This window comes from Silurus aristotelis (genome assembly GCF_946808225.1).
Source record: "Silurus aristotelis genome assembly, chromosome: 25".
In the NCBI taxonomy this organism is placed as follows: domain Eukaryota; kingdom Metazoa; phylum Chordata; class Actinopteri; order Siluriformes; family Siluridae; genus Silurus; species Silurus aristotelis.
Window position 1 is genome coordinate 14,863,847 of NC_139598.1, and position 20,310 is coordinate 14,884,156.

At 37.0% G+C, this 20,310-nt stretch overlaps 2 protein-coding genes across 10 annotated transcripts; one reads left to right on the plus strand and one right to left on the minus strand.

Annotated features, from left to right (window-relative positions):
• Nucleotides 1-2,915: 2,915 nt before the first annotated feature.
• Nucleotides 2,916-11,255, minus strand: trip13 (thyroid hormone receptor interactor 13). The gene is made up of 14 exons (XM_083530121.1): nucleotides 11,190-11,255; nucleotides 9,621-9,719; nucleotides 9,155-9,308; nucleotides 8,789-8,915; nucleotides 7,676-7,731; nucleotides 7,454-7,544; nucleotides 6,261-6,333; nucleotides 6,112-6,175; nucleotides 5,436-5,522; nucleotides 5,022-5,128; nucleotides 4,660-4,813; nucleotides 4,410-4,522; nucleotides 3,600-3,669; nucleotides 2,916-3,516 (listed from the first exon to the last, which is right to left on the minus strand). The coding sequence occupies exons 2-14, from the start codon at nucleotides 9,716-9,718 to the stop codon at nucleotides 3,421-3,423; spliced, it is 1,290 nt and encodes a 429-aa protein (XP_083386247.1). The 5' UTR covers nucleotide 9,719; nucleotides 11,190-11,255; the 3' UTR covers nucleotides 2,916-3,420.
• A 9-nt stretch (nucleotides 11,256-11,264) lies between these two features.
• brd9 (bromodomain containing 9) lies at nucleotides 11,265-20,027 on the plus strand. 9 transcript variants are annotated; one of them, XM_083530106.1, is made up of 17 exons: nucleotides 11,265-11,451; nucleotides 12,184-12,404; nucleotides 12,557-12,646; nucleotides 12,764-12,893; nucleotides 13,583-13,640; nucleotides 13,817-13,961; nucleotides 14,861-14,971; nucleotides 15,284-15,465; nucleotides 15,680-15,827; nucleotides 15,911-15,983; nucleotides 16,290-16,385; nucleotides 16,475-16,607; nucleotides 17,235-17,346; nucleotides 17,804-17,854; nucleotides 19,304-19,400; nucleotides 19,497-19,670; nucleotides 19,792-20,027. In XM_083530106.1, exons 1-17 carry the CDS (start codon nucleotides 11,400-11,402, stop codon nucleotides 19,887-19,889), a joined length of 1,971 nt encoding a protein of 656 aa, XP_083386232.1. In that variant the 5' UTR covers nucleotides 11,265-11,399; the 3' UTR covers nucleotides 19,890-20,027. The 9 variants fall into 9 exon arrangements, with proteins under 9 accessions (XP_083386232.1, XP_083386233.1, XP_083386234.1 ...); XM_083530107.1 differs by having other exon boundaries at nucleotides 15,686-15,827; XM_083530108.1 differs by having other exon boundaries at nucleotides 15,695-15,827.
• Nucleotides 20,028-20,310: the final 283 nt, after the last annotated feature.

The window sequence follows — 20,310 nt, forward strand, 5'->3', positions numbered from 1 at the left end:
AATATTGTGTTGGTCCCAAAACAGTCCTGACCCATCGACCAAAACCAGCATTCACTTCTCCAGTAATTTGAGCTACAGTAGCTTCTCTGCACTAATGAACCTCAGCCACCGATGAATCTGTCGTCAGTTCACCACTGTTCCTTCTTTGGACCACTTTTGATAGATACTGGCCACTGCAGACCGGGAACAGCCCACAAGAGCTGCAGTTTTGGAGATGCTCTGACCCAGTCGTTTAGACGTCACAATTTGTCTCTTGTCAAACTCAAATCCTTATCCTTATCTTACATATAATTACACAGCCAGCCACAGGTTCAAAATATAAAAGAATAAATTCAGGGGGAGGAAAGAAAACAAATATGCACATAGTTTTTGAACTATATGATTATATATAAAACACTTCTAAGATGCAATGTTCAGGGAGGAATGTCATTTTGGCTTTTAATTTTTAATTTAACAGGTACACAATTTGACATCTGACACCAAACCTGTTTTGCCTGATTGATTATATTTGCAATAAAAAATAAATAAATTTGTTTGCACTATTATGTGCTTGAATTATTCGTACTGGTATTGAAGCAGGATTCGACTGCCTCGGTGTGTGTGGTCACACTGGTCAATGTGGCCGGCCATAATGACATATCCAGCTGCGGTTATGATGTTGCGGCTCCTCTACTAGCCATCTGTGATGTGGATATTACACCACACTTACAGATTTCCAGGGTGGAAGTGGGCCAAGAGAGCAGACATGGAGTCTCAGCTAGGAGGCAGATTAAGAGGCAGGAATCAGAGGCATGTCCATTCAGATCAGCCCTCCTAACCTTCTAATGCTCGTGCTCTTTATACAAGTTCTGCCCACTCTGAGAACAATCTATAGGCAGACATTAGCAACTCTACTTTAATCCTGTTTAACAAACATGCACCACCAAAGGCCTTTCCGCATCCACGTCGTTTTGTGCATCTTCATTGGCAGGTAGATTGACGTCTTACTGCTTGGGGCCACATACCTGCTTGACGGTTGAGAAGACAAACACCAGGGTGTTTGTTTCGTTTAAAACTTTGCTGGCAATTTTTTTAAACCACAAGGGAATGTGATCAAACCTCCAACAATAAGGGCTTTGATTCGCCTCCACCGTTAAGTTTTTTTTCTCCACCCTTCTTTTAGCAGATGCGAATCAACAAAGGCCTGATGTGAAGAAACGCCTCCAGACATTTCAATTACGGGGTTATTTATCTCTGTCTTTTTTTTTTCTCTGATGAAGTGTTTCAGAGGAAAACTGGGACTGTAACACACTGTGATGCTATTCAACACACACACACACACACAAAAAAACAAAAGTGTAAGAGTTCACACATACAGTAGCTCAGACATGAGTGACATTTTTTGGCTCGAATCCTATTTGTTATTAATAATTAGTTATAACATTTTCTATTTGAGCCACGTCTTGTGTACACAATGATTACCTGACAGAACAAATAATTCATTGCCCTGCGTTTGGGACACAGCCATAATTCACTAGTGTATTTCAGATTCGGGTTTTTCATCAATGACAAATGTATAAATATGAAAAGAAACAGTGTTTGCACATGTATGCCTTTGATTTAATGACAACTCGTCTGTACGTGTTATCATAATTGAATATTTACACTTTTCCACAACTGTTGTTGGTATATAATTCCACCATATTCTGTATATTATATATGATGCGAGACAACAAAGACATTAAAAAACCTGGAGCATTCTGTTGCACCTTAAATGTAGGTTTCAACCCAGCCTTAAATTTGCACTCTTTGTAGGTGTCACATTCCTTTTCCATTATTGAAACCGGCCAGTGATGTTGTTCAAAGTCAACAATGCTGCTATACATGGAGTAGAAGAAACATTTGCATATGCAGATTCATCTCCGCATTTTGTGGAATTATTTTTTTTGTCAAATAAATGGGAAATACAGGATATAACCACATACAGTATATTAACTGTCTGAAGAACACATTCACACTAAAGGGTTTTGATGCTAGACAATGTCTTATGATAGCACTTCTATTCTGCTGTACTAAAGTTTGTGGACACCTGACCATAACATTTATGTGCTTTATGAACTTCGCATTCTACATTTGGTCACCATTTTCTGTTATACTATCCACTCTTCAGGGAAGATGCTACTGAAGTAGGTGAGCTGAGGAGGCCTGGGGTGCAGTCAGCGTTCAAATTCATCCCAAATGTATTCAATAGGGTTGAGGTCAGAGCTCTATAGCAGATCTTCCACTCTTCCCTGTGAATATCACTTCATGGAGGTAGCTTTGTGCACAGGGGCATTGTCATGCTGGAACAGGTTTGGATCTCCTAGTTTAAATCGTGGAGAATTTTCATGCTCCCACATCCAAAGAAGACATACAATTCTGTGCCTCCAACAATATGTTAAAAAATCACGTACAGCTGGAAAAGTATTCATTCAATGGTGGACAGTAACGAAGTGAATGTAATTCCTTACTGTACTTAAGTAGCTTTTTTGTGTAACTGTAAGTGGATAAAAACTTAACTGGTCAAGCACGCAGCAAGCCACCAATTAGGGTAAAGCGCGCGCTCTGTAGAACTTAATATATTATTATTCAATATCTAATCTATCATTAATAGATTGGTGTGCTATGAATAACAGTCTTTTCACATAAACTCAGTTGATTAAGTCTTGTGACAAAGATGATAATAGGACATTATAGCAATAATAAATTATAGTACTTTGGATGCTTAAGTACATTTGAAGGCAAATACATTTGTACTTTTACTTAAGTGAAAGTTTAAAGGGAGCACTCGTGTATCTCTACTTTACTCAAGTACATGGTTTGTGTACTTCGTCCACCATCTGTATTCAATGCAGATCTTTAACACCCCCTCTAGTGGTCATATGTTGGAAAGTCAATTTGTTTTTAGCACATTTTAATATACAAATGTTTATTTAAATACACATAAAAACACAGCAAATATTTTGACACAAATAAAAGTGTTCATGTGTGTGGCACATGTCTGTTTGTACACGTAAATGCATCGTAACCCAAAATCCACACTGACGCTGGAGCGAGAACCAGGAGCTTGGATTACGAAGCTTATTACAGTCGCAGGCTGAATAACAAAACAAAAAATGAACTAGAATAACAACGCTGTCAAGAATAACTTGTTATATATAAAAAAAATTAAAAAAAAAATTTAAATAAAAAAATTTAAAAAAAGGGGAAAAAAGAAAAAAAAATTGTCACATTGTCTTTTATAAAACGTCTGCTCATAAAGTGCTCTTCAGAAAAGTCAACATTAGAAAACCGAAACTTAATTAATCAACGGTGATTCATTAACGTGGAGTTATTAACAGCTACCACCAGTGACAGAACAGTGAACTGATTCGATGGTAACCTTCAGCCCTCAGCTTTCGCTCATACACTGTTAACCAGCTTCTCCCGTTCCCTCATCTGATGAGCCACAGCTTTATCCATGGCGCACAGAAATCGCACGACTGTCATCACAGTAGTCTGGAAACACACAGAAGTGTTTTAGAAATGGTTTAGCAAAATTAGACGCGAGTAAATAAGATGACATCAGAGCCGACCGATACCTTTGCGTAAAGCGCATGAGCCAAAAAGGGAATTTTCCGTAAAGTGCGCCCACTTAGACCCACGCTCTTCCTGCAAGAGAAAAAGACAAGCAAATGAGAATGGGAATCTGTCGGCTTGATCTCATTACATCCAAGCTAATAGGTCACGTTACTTTCCAGCATGTACAGAAATTTCAGTGAAAGATGATCCATGTTGCTTCACAGTCTCAATTAATTTTTTACTCACTGCAACTCAATTCGAAATTTCAACCTAAAGAAAACAGCGAGGCGTGAGGAGAATATTCAGATCAAAGAAAACGGCAGAAAGTTTCCAAAGTTTGAGATCATTTTCAAGCTAAAAACAAAGAAAACTCAGTACAGCGCGGTTATCGTTTTTAAAGTAACTTGAAATTGATTCTTATATATTTATTTATATGCAGTGCGTTTAAAGAGTCCCTCTGCAGTGGCGGCGTAAAGCAGGTACTGGAGCGAGATCTTAGAGCTGGCAATAAATTCACGGATTTAATCTGTGGAAAATTTCAAGCAGCTTTTCTGTAATCAAGAAAACCACATCACGAAACAAACAAACAAATAAATAAATAAATACATGAGTGAGAATAATTGAGTTTAATTAAATTAATAGTTTTTGCCATAAAATACTCTACACGGCTGTATTTGCATTTTGACGCAATATGGCAATAAGTGCACTAAATGGGTTTAGTTTTCACTGATATTCTTGTATGCAATTTCAGCAATAAAATTTTTTCTAAAAAGATTTCTGTCTGTCTGTCTGTATGTCAGAAACTGACACAACATCAGGTGAAGACTTACTCTGCAATTCTCTGCAGATGCAGACTGAGCTCGGTCACTTCGCTCTCAATATAATCCAATGTATGAAGCTCTTCAAGGTTCAGCAGCTGCTGCCGTGGGTAAATGATTTGCCGCTGGAAGAAAAAAAAAAAGCATATGTATTATGCAGTATAAATGTGCATACTTTGTACATCTAAAAGATATGCAATACTGCTAGAACAGAAAAGCTATTACAGTACCTCTCTTTACACTGTAGATCTGAATCACTCACCTTCATGAGCTCCTCCAAACACGACAAGTAAATGTTAAAGATGGCTTGGGCACTAGGCAGGCCAATATACTGCTTTATATCTGCTCTGTCCACAAACGCCAGGTCTATCTTCTCTGTTACGTTTGAGGTGGTGAGGATCACTACGTTCGGATGTCTGCAAAAGGCGAGACATTAATTAACCTACGTTTTGTTTTTTATTTTATGCTTGGAGAAATTGAATATTTGAAAAATGAAGGAGTTTTCAGGAAAATCTTTTGAGGAACATAGTACATTTTTTGTCACTTGACATTTAATTTTTCTCCTCTTTTTTCTCTATTTGTCTCTCTCTCTCTCTCTCTCAAACACACACACTTTATTCCAACCGTTTAATCTGGTCCAGCTGTGTAAGAACAGAGTTGACCACTCGGATTGCATCTGAAGGTTCGGTTCCAGCCTGAGAAGCGTTTCTTGCTGCTGTTAGACTCTCCACCTTATAAAATGTACAATTGTCATTACATCAAATTCTCTCAATAATTACCACTACAACTTTAAGAAATAATCTGGCATTTTTTATAATTAATTCAATGTAATGTATTAAAAGACGTGAAACTCATACACTATTCTTCAGTAAACCATAACAAGGTAGGAAGTAGAACAAACCAATCAGAAATCCCTACATTTAAGAAGTGCAAACGTACAATTTACCTGCCAAATATTTATTACACAATTACTGACAGGAAGCTAATCATCTATTCAGTCATGTTTGGCCTTATGAAAAATGAAAAAATGCCAAGTACCTCATCAATAAGGACAAAAACAAGGGCTTCTTTCTCATCTATTAGCTCTTGGATCTTCTGAAACATCTTTGTGACAAGTTTTCCGCTCTATAAAACACCAAGCAAGCTGTTATCACAATGCTGCTCCCTTCTGTTTGAATTACTGTAGTTTGTTTTACAGGGTTCCTACACATTGTTCATTTCAAAACTTTTCCAAACTCAGAAATGCAGACTTCCCTAAAGATTTTTAAGACAAGATTTAACCGAAATAATGATTTCAAGTTCCAACTATAACATGCGTTAGGTTACAATCTCTGATATATGTCAGAATTAAAATCTCTGATGTTTTTAATGTGTTTCGTCCGATCCGGTAGATCTAGATCTTTTGGTGGTGCTGAGATTAGTGAAATGAGTGAACGTGAAACATTTTTTGATAAATACGGAGTTTTCAAATTTATCCAGATTAATGGAGAAGTTACCTTTGTTTTATTAATTATTTTTTTTTATTTATTTTTTTTACAAATTCTTAATTTCATATTTTAGACAATCGAATAGAAACGCACATATTTCTAAATACTTAAGTGTTCCATTTTCCATACTATTCCAGACCTGGAAATCACTCAAATTCCACACTTTTCCATACTTTTCCAAAATGCATAGGAACCCTGGTTTTATTATCTGGAGATTATAATCCTACCTCTGAAAACCATTTCGAGAATAAACTGTGGCTGTTGATTTCTACGAATTGCCCGTAGGAATATCTGTGGAAAGCAGCAACACACACTGAATCAAAGACTAAACGGGTGAGCTGGGTTTTTATAACAGTGCTCGAGTAAGTCTCTTGACCTTTCTGAGAGTCTGATGGAGAGTTTCTGTGCCAGCGCTTTGCACAGAGACGTCTTCCCCGTGCCCGGAGGTCCTGCAGAATTCAAAGCACTCAGTCAGCCAATAAAATCAGTCTCTTTGCAAATCTATCCATTTTACGGTTTATACACCTGTCTGTCTTGTTTGTCTGTCTGTCTATCAATCAACCTGTGTTCAAATACGGCATGCAAGCTCCCTCTATTGCTCCATTTACTTGTCTATTTGTTCAGCTTGCTTGAAATCTGTATCAATCTTTCAGTCCCTTCTGCTGTTTCCTATTCCCTACTGTCGCTCTACTCATCCATTTATATACCGTATATCCGGCAATTTGTCAATCTACTGCTTGTCTTTCCTATCTCTATCCATTTATAAATTGGGATTTGTCTTTTACTCTATCTATCCATCTGTCCGACCACTAATTGCTTTAATGTTCACTGTATCTATCAATTCATATTTTGCTCTACACACTATATGGACAAAAGTATTGGGACACCTGACCTTTTTCTGACATATGTGGTTCTTCTCCAAACTGGTACCACAAAGCTGAAGGCACACAACTGTATAATAAAATTTTGCATTCACTTGAACTTCGAAACACATATCCAATGTTCCAGCATGGCAATGCACCTGTGCACAAAGTGAGCTACATGAAGATCTGGTTTGGAGTGGAAGATATTGAGTGGCCTGCTATAGAGCTCTGATCTCAAACCCTACTGAACAACTTTGGTATGAATTGGAACACTGACTGCACTAAGGCCGTTTTACCTACATCAGTACCTGATTTTACTAACACCTACTACCACATGACCACAAGCACAATCCAAAATCTAGTGGAACAACTTCCCAGAGGAGTGGAGGGAATTCTAAGAGCAAACTGGGACTAAATAATGATTCGCATTTATGACCAGGAGTCTGCAAACTATTAGCAATATAGTCTATGTATTATATAATATCCTTTATTCTGCATGTCTGTCTGTCTGTCTATCTGTCTCTACCTAAGAATTCAGCTGTCTATCTCTGTACTCATAACTAATACAACGATCAATTTCACACAAAAGAAAATGAACAAAAAGCCAGCAGCATGCCCCGATTCGCTCAATGCTAACAAACTGTCTAATGAAAGGTGCTACAACACCTGAAGAGATTACTCGTTGGAATGACTCATTCATCCTTACCGTGAAGCAACACAACACGATTCCAGGCAACCAGATTGCTGTCAATGTTTTTGTCAGAGAAGAGATTTGCTGTCAAAACGTAATCCAAGAGCTGGGGGGCAAAATTAAAATAACAAAAAACAAAAAAAAAAAAAACAGGAGAAGGAAAGTACACCATCACACTGGGTAATTGTGTTAAAGATGTTGGTGAAAGGTGTTTCCAAAAGAAAAAAAGTTTCATACTTGTGTTTTGATTCCTTCCTCATAAACCAGGCTCTCCCAGATCCCATGAAACTCAGCTGTAAATGAAAACAAATAGATGTTAGTGATGTTTATGGCATCTTAATGGATTTTCCTTAATATGTTGTATTTAATTTATATTTTAGTTTCTTAGCTGTTAAAATCACACTGGACAAAAAGGTACCGAGAACCAGTACCGGTACATAATTGTATCAATACAGGACTACCGATAAGCTTTAGGACAAACGATAGTTACTGACCCTTGCATTGATTTATCTCCATGTACATCGGTGTTAATAAAGATTTGGAAGCTTTGTGCAGTGTGTGTGCAATCAGTCAGTCTTGGAGGCAGGGTCACATTAAAAACTAAGTGTAATAATGAACAAATGAAGCAACACTAGTAGTATAATAAAATATTTAAAAACAAAACTCCACCTCAAGCAATGCGCTGTATTTACTATATCTCCGTCGTCTATATGCTCCAACTGCAACTCTTCTGCATCAGCCTTAAGCGAAGGTAAAATTCATTCTAAAATAATTTCGCCTATTAATCGCCACTGATAATTGATTGCTGGAACTATCGGCAAAAATCTATACTGATAGTTTTTCCGACTTTCGTCCGTATGCTGTCATTACAAGAGCGGCCTCTAGAGGCGAATCACTGACTACATGTAGTGTTTGTTTTTACACGTGAGTGTGTGTTGTATGAAGATCACTATATTATGTTTATTATTTATAATGTATTAACTATATTTATTAATACAGCACATTTTCATGTTTCAGTATTGTTTTTATTTTTTTGTAGTAAAGTTTTGTACTATTTTACGTAGTGTCTTGTTTGTTTGTTTTTTTATCCAGCATCCATTTTAAAAACTATCAAATGTAGCCAAATAGATGTTAAATTAGATCTTTGGACCAATAACATTTTTATTTTCTTTTTAATTGTTAAATAATTGTCTGTGTAAATGGTATACGGATTTGAAATCCCATTCAAGCTGCTGTTTACATTCAAGTCTCAATCCTGCTCTGGAGAATTCAGACTTGTGTATTACAGGTGTAATAAGTTGAAGCATAAAAAAGAAAAACAGGAATAGAGAAAATGCTGTGCAGCCTCACCAGCTGGCAGGAGCCAGTGATTGGCTGCAGATAGCGACTCCTCTTCATCAAGGTTGAGGGTGCTAGGTCCGTCATCGTTGAGAGAGAAGATGTGAATGCACAGTTGGCTCATCTTCAAATCGAGAGGCTGTGAATGAGAAAAGAAAAAAAAAAAAATCGGGCATTTATTTTGGATAATTATTATATGTCCTGGTAAAACCCGGGGCAACAAACAGTAGTCTTAACAACAGCTACAATAAAACAGAAAGAATGAGTCAAAGGGAATATAATCCGGTGTAGAATATAAAGTCTAATACATCAACCACAGTGGCAAAAGAAAAAATTGGCTTACAACATGTATGGGGGGGAAAAATTTTTTTTATTTACTGCCTGTTCTTCGACATCTACTATGGCGACAGACTGAACATTTTGAGTCAGAAAGTCGTCGTCAAACTCAGTCCACTTGAAGGAGCCCATGACGAGGCTGTGTCGCTCGAGCAGTGCCATAACGTGCGTCCTTACTTCAGTCCGTCGAGCCGTGCTGCAAGTATTAATTTAAAGCACTCACATTAACAAAATTTGTTTTTTCTTGACAGTAATAGTTTCAGTATTTTCTATATTAAGAGAAGTGTGTGAAAACCTGACAAATCACACCCATATATGCTTACTGGACCCACTTTAATGTTATTATAAAGCAACAGTGTGCTTCACAACAGTTTTGAGAAGATCCACATATCGTCAGGTGTCTACAAACCTTCATCCTTATATCAAATACAATACATATTTCCATTAGGCACAGGTGCAATCAAACCTAATCAATCAAATGTAAAAAAAGTTAAATTAGATTTATTACCTCTGAGATTTGACCTGAACTTCGATGTGAACTTCGGTTTTGTCCTCGCAGGAAGGCTGATGGGAATTCTGACTGACCTCCATTTTCTCCGTGTTCATCCTTAAAAAATAGGAAGAATTTATATAATCTTATAATTTAATCGTTTATCTTCTTTAAATAACTACATGATAAAATAATAACAATAATAATAATAAGAAGAAGAAGAGAAAGTAGGATATGAAGAAAAAGAAAAATAGAAAAACAAGCAAAAGAAGACGTAAAAGTAGAAGTAAAAGACGACACAAGAGATGTAAAAGTAGAAGTAAAAAAAACGAGGAAATGTAAAAAAAAATATGAAAAAGTAGAAGAAATAAAAAAAAAACACTTAAAAATAAATGTAAAAGAAGACATTAGAATTGTAAGTGGAGGAAGTAAAAGAAAAAAAGACAAAAGTAAAAGAAGTTAAAAAAAATAAAAAAATAAAAGATGTGAAAGAAAAAGACGTAAAAGAAGATTTACATTTATTTCTTCTACTTTTTAAAAGATGAAAAAGTAGAAGAAATAAAAAAAGAAAATGTACAAGTAGAAGTGAAAGAAGACGTTAAAGATGTAAAAGTGGAAGTAAAAGAAAAACAAAAGTAAAAGTAGTAAAAAAAAGTAATAAAAGAAGTGAAAGAAAAAGACGTAAAAGATTTACATTAGTTTCTTCTACTTTTTAAAAGATGAAAAAGTAGAAGAAATAAAAAAAGACAATGTAAAAGTAGAAGTAAAAGAAAAAGACAAAAGTAAAAGAAGTAAAAAAAAAAGGTAAAAAAAGAAGTGAACGAAAAAGATGAAAAAGTAGAAGTAAAAGAAGGAGGAAATGTTAATGTTGAAAAAGTAGAAGAAATCGTAAAAAAAAAAAAGAAGTAAAAGAAGAAGTGACAGAAGACATAAATGTAAAAGATGTAAATGTAGAAGAAAAAAAGGAAAAGATGACGACAAATGTAGAGGAAGAATTAAAGTTTGATTCAGAAGTAGAATATGATAAATGCTCACTATGGAGGGACAGCAATCATTTATACTTAATTTGTTGTGTATATTATTTAAATAAAACTGCAATTTAGATGAAGAAGAGACCAAGTGTCTGGTCAAGTAAATATGTTATAATTATTAAAGAATGATGTATAAAGTCTAAGCAGTTCTCATTCATTCACATTTAACACAATCTCTTTCCCACAGTTATAATTAGCCAAAGCGAAAAATTCACAGCACAAGATATGATATAAAAAATATAGTTATTGATTAATTATTAGACAATAATTAATAAACAGTGTCAGGTTTATTTCATTCACTCACACTCTCACTCTCACTCACACACACACACACACACACACACACACACACACACACACACACACACACACACACACACACACACGTATACACTGATACTCAACACACAACTTTCTCAACTATTCACTTCAAAATTGTCCAACACACCGGCAGCGTCTAACAAAACAGACGCTAACATTCATTAAAATAATTTTATACAGTCTGATTTGTTGTAAATATTAATTTTTATATTTTAAGGAAAGTTAGCTAACTTACCTCAGGCGCAGCTAGCCTACTCTGACTGAAAATCCCGCCCAATTATTGACCCGGAAAACAACCCCGGTTTAACCGGAAGTATTCCCGAGCATAGCGTAGTTGTTATTGTTGTTGCTGTTAGTCCCCAAGACAGAGATTTTGGTGGCTTTTATTTATTATTAGAATTATCATCATTGTTATTACTAACCGAAGTTTATTAGGACACACAACATGGGAAAGAAACACAAAAAATATAAGCCGGAATGGAGAACTGTGGACGGAGGTGAGTGTTTAGCTCGTGCACGGACCTTGCTAGGTTTTGATTCATTCATGAGCTAACAAGTAATAAACAGTATACATCTGGAGCATAATTTAGCGAAGAAATAAACATATTCTGTAATAAGAATTATTTTTCTGACTAAGCTTTGAATTGCTGAACTATTTTAGAGGCGTTGTCGCAACAGACTTTCATTTTATGTGTGTTATAACACAGTACACGGATCCTGTACCAGGCTGTGACCCAAATCACCTCTTATAAATAGGGCGCAGAAACATTTTACATGTACGCTATTAAGTGCACTAGTGTGAAGGAGTATGAGGCATTTAGGATTCTTTCAATGTATAGCATTTTGTAATATTACAGAGGTTAGGGCTCTGGGTTACATATAATGTTGGGGGTTCAAGCCCCAGTTCAGTTAAGATTACACTTTTGGTCCCTTGAGCAAGGCCCTTAACTTCCTCTAATCCAGGGGTACTTTATCATTGCATACATAGAAATTTACTGTCCTTTGAAAATACCTAAAAATACAACCATTATTGTCAAAATAACTAGCAACAGAATTGAGTACACCCTGTGAGAACAGCTGTACGTGGTGTATCCTTGCAAAGCCACATGTCCTATTTATCATGCTCATGTTTATGTTTTTGTCTGCTTGACAGTACCATACAAATTTGTGTGTCTTGTAGTAGAGCAGTTAAAATGATTACAACAGTAAAATTTTTCTTAACACCCCAGATTACGAGGACCAGCCCTTGGATAAGCCGCTGAAATTGGTGTTGAAGGTTGGGGGCAGCGAAGTCACTGAACTCTCCGGCTCAGGGCATGACTCGAGTTACTACGATGACCGCTCTGACCACGAACGAGAGAGGCACAAGGAGAAGAAAAAGAAGAAGAAGAAAAAATCTGAAAAGGAGAAAGACAAGCACATGGACGACGAAGAAAGGAGAAGACGAAAGGTTAGTAAAGGAGCATGTTGGTTAACATGTATACAGTATAAATAAAATATGCAGCGGATATATATATTTTTTTGCTTCCTTTGTAACTGTTTACATGCTTTAACCAGACTATTCCTAAATAAGGTTTTTTGATGGTTTGTTTAATTTCACAGGAGGAAAAGAAGAAAAAACGGGAAAGAGAGCAGCAAGAAAACGCAGCCAGTGCCCCAGTGGAGCCTCTCATCCTGACTAAACCTGTAGAGGTACAGTCACTAAGCTGCTTCTTATGTCTCAGGAGGCACAGTGCTGCAGTTCATACTTACGTTGACCAAGTGTGGTGGTTTTGGGATGTTCCTTGATGTTTTTGTGCCGTGCTCTAGGTGGTGGTGGAGGAAAGAAAAAGGAAAAGGGAGAAGATTGAGGCTGAGGTTGAGGAGTTCCTCCCAAGCATAAAGACAGAGGCCGATATGCAGGCAGACCGGCCTGTCAGAGCCTGCCGCACTCAGCAAGGTGACCTTTTAACGTATTCCATGTTCCTGAAACGCACTGAACCACCAAAGCTCAATACAAAATATGTGTTAAATACAAGCAGCAACCTTTCTTATTGTATGTATTAGGGACGTGCTTCTCCATTCTCCATGTGAGTCTTATCTCCATGCATAGTCAATGATATTATCTTTTTTAAGATACATTTGAAGCAGCTACCGATGCGATGCAATAAGATTTACCTCTATTACAATCCGATTGCAATTTGGTTCAATTCAAAAAAATATGATGCCATGCAATTTAATATGGTACAGATAGTTTGTTTTTATTTCTTTACTTCAGACAGACAGCAAATTGTCAATTTACTTGAAGTGCCTTTTGGCTTCTAACGCATGGCCCTTTCACAAACATGTCTTTGTAGTGCAAAAAAACAAAAGTTTAAATAAAACCAGACATACTTTACCTGTTGTCTACAGGAAGATGCAGCTCTACCTCTGTCATGTTAATCTGTATTCTATATGACTCTCAGGACACGCCTCGGTCTCCGTAGTGTTGTGCTACGTCATATTCATGTAGCAGCAGAGATGCTGAGAGAACGCGCTCGAGAAACAGTTTAGCGAGGAGAAATCAATCTACATATCAAATACTGGTCACAAATAATGAAGAGTTTTAGCCATTGTGTTATTGTATAACATGTGTCTATCTTGTTCCAGAAAACGAAAGCACACCTCGCCAGCAGCTCCTCGAGCATTTCCTGCGTCTCCTACAGAGGTTTGTCTTTTCTGTCTCGTCCTGCCTCCACAGTCATAGTGTCTATAGAATCTACACATAATCACATTTAAGATAAAGGAGGAAAAAGAGGTTTTCTCTTTCTGAATGCTGTTTGAGTAAGAAAAATTTTTTTTGTAGTTCTTATCCAGTGCTTTTTTTTTTTTTTTTTTTTGCAGGAAAGACCCTCATGGGTTTTTTTCTTTCCCCGTGACGGACGCCATCGCTCCAGGCTACTCCATGATCATCAAACACCCCATGGACTTCAGTACCATGAAGGACAAGATTGCCATGAACGATTACAAGACAGTTACGGAGTTTAAGGTATTTGGTTCTGTTGTATCTCATCAGGTCCGGTACTTCAGCATTTTTTATTTTTATTTTGATGAAGTAAGACATGGTACAAGGGTACACGAGTAAAGATCGACCAATAGCGGATTTTAATGATAGCTAGGTTGGATCGTACTTGCTGATAACCAATTAATCAACCGATTTTTTAAAAAGACGCTGGATAAAATTTTTTCAAATAAACATAACACTCCATGTAAAATATTACTGAACTTTATTACAAACATAAAAAAAGTACTGTTGTGAAAATGTGCTAAATAAAATACATATGAATTAATTACAGTATATTAATAAATATAATTTATCATTAATATTTATAAATAATAAATATAGCGCTCTTTTTGCAGCACGCATCTCACTTGTAAAAACAAATGTCAGTGACTCGCCTCTAGAGGTCGCTCTCGTATTGACAGCGGACTGCAGGCCGGAAAAACTATCGGTATAGATTTTTGCAGACAGCAATCAATTCTTTACAGGAGACCTATTTATGGGAGTTCATAGATGGATACATAAGATCACAGACTGGTTCAGAGAAAGGTACAGTTCCGTTGACAGGACAATAGAGAGGGTCCTGGGTGAGGGATGGGCTCGTAAAGAGGACCTCTTGGATGGGTTGATCGATTTGTAGGCAGGTTTATTGGATTATATAGAGGTTTATAGATTAATAGAGTGGTATTGTTAACAGAACTTGTAGATAGACTGCATGTTCTAGTTGCATAAGTGGACACTGTATAATCTACTCTTGTTAATTAAATTGAAATGTTGCTCCCCATGGTGATATTGTATTGCAGAAATGGATTCATGTAATCTACACTGACTTGTCTTCACTTTATTTTAAATGGAACCTTTGTTGTTGCTGTGTTTCTCAAATTTAGGCTGACTTCAAGCTGATGTGCGACAACGCCATGGTGTATAACCGACCCGAGACGGTCTACTATAAAGCTGCTAAGAAGCTTCTCCACACAGGTTTCAAGATGATGAGCAAAGTAACTCGCTGCGTATTTGTTTCCTGACTTTGTTCTTACTCTTCCCATACTTCCCATTTTTCCACCTTCATGCCCACTTAAAATGCAATACTAACGCTTAGAATTTCAGCTAACACGCGTAACATCACAGCGCTTGCTATGCACGTGCACGATAGGCTGCATGCTTATTTTATTCCATCCCATTCCGGAGCCCCTTCCATTGCATGCCATCGGCTTTTGCGTTCCTTTGCTCCCATGGTCATGGCCCTCAAAGGTCTCATGATGGAGGAGTAAACACTTGGCTGCGCGGCTGTTTCTCTGCTCTGTTTCCAGGAGCGGCTGTTAGCTCTGAAGCGCAGCATGTCTTTCATGCACGACATGGATTTCTCTCAGCAGGCAGCCATTTTGGGTGACGAGGACGTAGCCGGTGAGGAGCCAGTCCCAGAAGTCGCCCATTTTCACACAGAGTGTGCCAAAAAATCCAAAAAGCAGCCAGTTAAAGAACCCATGATAAGGTAAAAAGTGAGAGTCTACAGTGTCACAGTTTTGAAATATAAAAAAGTTTTGATTTAACATTGAGTGATAAAAGAGGGACTGGTAAGGAAACAACTGTTTATATCTCCTGTAATGTAGCAGCTATAAACCTTAGCCTCATGGACAAGTGTGATGTGTTATTGTTCAATAAACCTGAAAATTAATCTTTTCAAAATTGCTGTGGTGAATAATCAGCTGCAGTTCCCCCAGTGATCTGTTTGAGCCGGAGGGGAACGCGTGCAGTCTGACAGACAGCACAGCTGAGGAACACGTTCTGGCGCTGGTGGAGCATGCAGCGGATGAAGCACGCGATCGCATCAACCGCTACATGCCAAATTCGAAGGTATTTGATGTCTATAAAATACTGATCAGAAAGAGATATTGCTGATGTGCTTCCTGATTCTTTGTGTTCTTTCTCTTGTTTAGGTAGGGTACATTAGAAAGGAAGCAGACGGGACTCTGATTTATACTGTAGTTAATCAGGATCCAGAAGCAGAAGGTACACATCGCCATAGACAAACATAAACACACACACACACAGATATTTCTGGCAATTTTGACACAAGAAAACTCAAGTTCTTTTGTAATACATTAGACTGTAGTCAAGGAGGAAGATTGCTAGATGCATGCTTTTGGTTAACGTGAGATACGTTTCAAAAAGTGAACATAGTGTGTAACTCAAAAATGCAAAAATAAAAAAAGGATTTTTTTTACATTGTTACATTGATTTTTTTTTCATCAGTAATGTGAATGGCACCAAATACTAGAAAATACACTAAGATTTCTCAAATGCATTATTTTACAGATGAAGAGAGCCATACTGTAGATTTAAGCTCCCTGTCCAACAAGCTCTTACCCGGCCTTACAACGCTGGGATTCAAAGATGACCGAAGACACAAGGGTAATTAGTCCTAAGCCCTCCCCTTTTTTCACACTGCTTATGTGCGCTACACTAATATGATTTTTTTAATATACTCGTTTTGTGTCCAGTGACGTACCTGAATAGCGCATACAACGCTCAGACACTGCAGAACAACTCCATCTACCCGGACCTGCTTCCTGAGGAGATGGATATGCTGTACTCGGCTTACGGAGATGAGACGGGGGTGCAGTGCGCTCTCAGGTTCACCATACAAACTTCAAGCTAGCCAATGAAACAATACATTAAAGATACATAGGAAGCAGCTATCAATATACTTGAAGTGCCTTCTGGCTTCGAACACATGTCCTGTTCACAAACAGGCCTTTGTAGTGCAAAAAAAAGAGAAAAGAACGTTCTTTTCTTGTTCTGTCTCCAGGAAGATGCAGCTCTACTTCTGCCATGTTAATCTGTATTCTATGTGACTCTCAGGACACTCTGTAGTGTTGTGATGCGTCATATACACGTGAGAGAATGTGCTCGAGAAACAGTTTAGCGAGGAGAAATCAATCTATAGATCAAATATTGGTCAAAAACTATTGGTCACTTTCTAAATAATAAAAGTATAGCGCATCTAATAATAATTATATATTAATTACCGATGCAAATATGTTTAAAATGATGCATTGGGAAATGTTATTTCCAATGCACACTTTTTAAAATCGATGCATCACAGTTTTAACTTTTATGCAGAACTTTTAAATGTGAAACGGTGAATTTTACCATCTCTCATATCAGCCGATGCTGAACCTGACACTATATTTAATGCTTAATTACTCATGTCATGTCTTGTCAAGTATCAAGTCTCCCCCATATAATGTACATCTTCAGCCTGCAGGAGTTTGTAAAGGACTGTGGCAGTTTTACCAAAAGGCTCGTCAACGACCTGTTGGACAAAATGACAGGCAATGATCACTCCAAGGCCATCTTCCAAATCCGACAGGTACCTGACAACATTCCGAACGGCAACAGCTGGTCAACCAAAACATTTGAGGTCCATCCTTAGTTTTTCACTTGAGCAAGACACTTCAAATCGCTGCAAGTCAAAGCACGTTGCATGGATCAGTATCTTAGATACATTTGCTTACCAGATGCTTATAAAGCTAAAACAAGTAGCTATCTTGTGGAAGCCACCAAAAAGGAATTTGGTCATCTGTATGTATGAATTGATTGATTTTACTTAGAAATGATTTGCACATTTAATCTTCATGCTCCTGTTCTGGGTTCAGGGATTCAGTTTGAGGTGTGATATACGTATGCAAATGGAGGAAATACGCATGTATTGCTTTGTCCAGTGAAAAATCTGGACACCAAACGTGTTTTACTTGTGTACTATTTTTGATGTAAAAGAGGTATAATTGGGTCATTTTCAATGATTTGCCCTTTTTTTTTCTTCTCAGAAAAGAAACCTGCCAGTGGACGAAGCCAAGTCTTCTTTATGTGATATGCAGGTAAATGCTGTTCACATTACAACATAGAAGTGATAAAGGCATGAGAGAGAAGTGAAGCAAAGCCTCCTGTGTTTAAAAAAAAATATTATGATGTATATTACCTTTAATAGTAGTAATTTATGTACATATTTGTACGATATACCAAAAATCATCACTATTACAAAAGTGATATTGATTTTATACAAAAGTTAAACAAACAAGAAGTTAGTATTAAAAGACTTACATTTAAGACACCGCATTGCCTAGTTATGCTCTATTTCATCAACAAAAATCATTCCAAACAAAGCAACATGATGATGTTTAGTTCCTAAATTAATCACTCGTTTCAATGATTCTGTTCAATCGCACAGACTCAGAAATTGTACTGAATTACTGGCTGTTTTAATTTCACATTTAAAGTATCTTCTCACTTTTTTTTATAATCTTGAATATCAGTAATAAATGTTTTATGTTTAAAATATCAAACATTTGTAACTGCAGGTTAAAGCAATACATGTCCCTCTGAGCTGCCAGTGTAAATACATCGAAATGCCACTTCATATGCAGCTTCTGTTTCCTCTGCATTGCAAAGATGAATCTTGTTGATACCAGTGGTGATGCCACCCTTGGCGACTGCCCGTGTCGCCAATGCCTTAATCTGCCACTGCCAACGGCACTCAAAACAGAGCTGGCTGTCTGATTAAACAGTTTTTATCCACTCATAAATAAAAGGGAATGACTGACTTTGGGGGATGTAGTCAAGTAAAAAAAAATAAAAAATAAATAATAATTAAAAAAAAAAAAAAAAAATATATATATATATATATATATATATATATATATATATATATATATATATATATATATATTTGACTTTGAAATGTAGTGAAGTTGAAGTCTCACCAAATGGAAATACTTCAGTAAAGTACACATTTGTGAAAAAGCTACATTTAAGTATAGTAACGAATTACTTAAAAACAAATAAATAAATCAAATGTCAAATTTTTCTATTTGACTGGTTAAATGTAAGAAATTAAATCAAAAGATGATGCACACTTTTAGAAACAATAAAGGAATAAAATGCATAAAAGCTAAAAAACCAATTTAAAATTCTTTAATAAGATTCGTCTCTGTCACTACTGTGAACTGACCACCACACTAAATATGAAGAATATCAACATTTTTACGCTGGTCCTTAAGGTACCAGCACAATAAAACACTCAGCCAAATATCATCATTATCGATAAAATAAAAAGATATTTTTGACAGTCACACACCCCTCCCCAATCATTTATATAACATGACTAGATGTGCATATTTGCATATAAGTAGTAATTGCATTAAACGCATTCAACATTTATCGTATTCAAAAAGCACAAAGGATCAACAGAAAGGAAAAACAATCGCAAATAAGATTAAATATCTGCCTACTTTATATCAAATCTGCTTTGTTTTATGTTCTGATTTCAGAGTGCAGATGAAGCCATGATGGACAGTGGATCAGTGCTGGAATTCATGAATCTAAAGAATTACCCAGACATGACCCTGGACATGCTTAACCCTCTGGGTAAGTCTTTTCTCATCTTTTCACTGCCTTCATTGCAGTAAGAACAACTGAGCAGCACTGAGTCAGTATTAAACCCGTTCTCTCGTCATTCTGTAGCAGGGAAAACTGTGAAGAAGGAGCCAGACCACGAAGACAACCACCAGCACTTTGACGACGCGGCCAAGCTCCTGCAGGAATTTCAGGACGCAGCGGTGGACAGAGTCGGATCCAGACCTTCGTCCAACCTTTCCTCTCTCTCTAATGCTTCAGAGAGAGATCAGCACCATTTGGGTAAACCACCAACACACAGCACTGCAAAGAAAACAAGATAATAATAATGTGATAAAAATGATTCAGAATCAGTCAAAGAGTATTGAATTCGTATCATTCGTATTTCTTTTCCCTCAAACAGGAAGCTCACCTCATCTTGGTGTTGGAGACCAGACGGAGATGGTTCACGACCCCTACGAATTTCTGCAATCTCCGGAGCCAGATTTGGGCACCAGCTGACATGTGAGCAGTGTTTCTCAGTGTAAATGGACTGACTGAGTGCTGTGTAATGATGTGCTTGTGTTTGTGAACTTGTACAGATGTAGCTGAATTCTGTCACTTTTTTTTTTTGTACAATAAATACTCCTTGTGAGTTTGTATTTGTCTTTTGTACTTATGTGGGTCTCTTTACAAGTATATCCATTTCATATTTGATAACTAAGTAGTATAAAACAGTCGGCATTAACAGCATGAACATCTTCAGTAATTTGAGCTACAGGAGCTCGTCTGTTGGATTGGACTTCACTCCCCACGTGCATCGATGAGCTTCAGCCCCCCACAACCCTGTTGCCGGTTCACCCATGTTCCTTCCTTGGACCACTTTTTATAGATACTGACTACTGCAGACCAGGAACATCCCACAAGAGCTGCAGTTTTGGAG

Excerpts from the sequence above, each read along its gene's own strand:
- trip13 (XM_083530121.1), bottom strand. The coding sequence starts at position 9,718 with ATGAACACGGAGAAAATGGAGGTCAGTCAGAATTCCCATCAGCCTTCC. Across the intron at positions 7,545-7,675 it reads AGGAAGGAATCAAAACACAA|CTCTTGGATTACGTTTTGAC; the intron begins GTATGAAACTTT and ends TTTGCCCCCCAG. Across the intron at positions 3,670-4,409 it reads CATCTGCAGAGAATTGCAGA|GAAGAGCGTGGGTCTAAGTG; the intron begins GTAAGTCTTCAC and ends TTTCTCTTGCAG.
- brd9 (XM_083530106.1), top strand. The coding sequence starts at position 11,400 with ATGGGAAAGAAACACAAAAAATATAAGCCGGAATGGAGAACTGTGGAC. Across the intron at positions 15,466-15,679 it reads GTTAAAGAACCCATGATAAG|CTGCAGTTCCCCCAGTGATC; the intron begins GTAAAAAGTGAG and ends GTGAATAATCAG. Across the intron at positions 16,608-17,234 it reads GGGGTGCAGTGCGCTCTCAG|CCTGCAGGAGTTTGTAAAGG; the intron begins GTTCACCATACA and ends GTACATCTTCAG.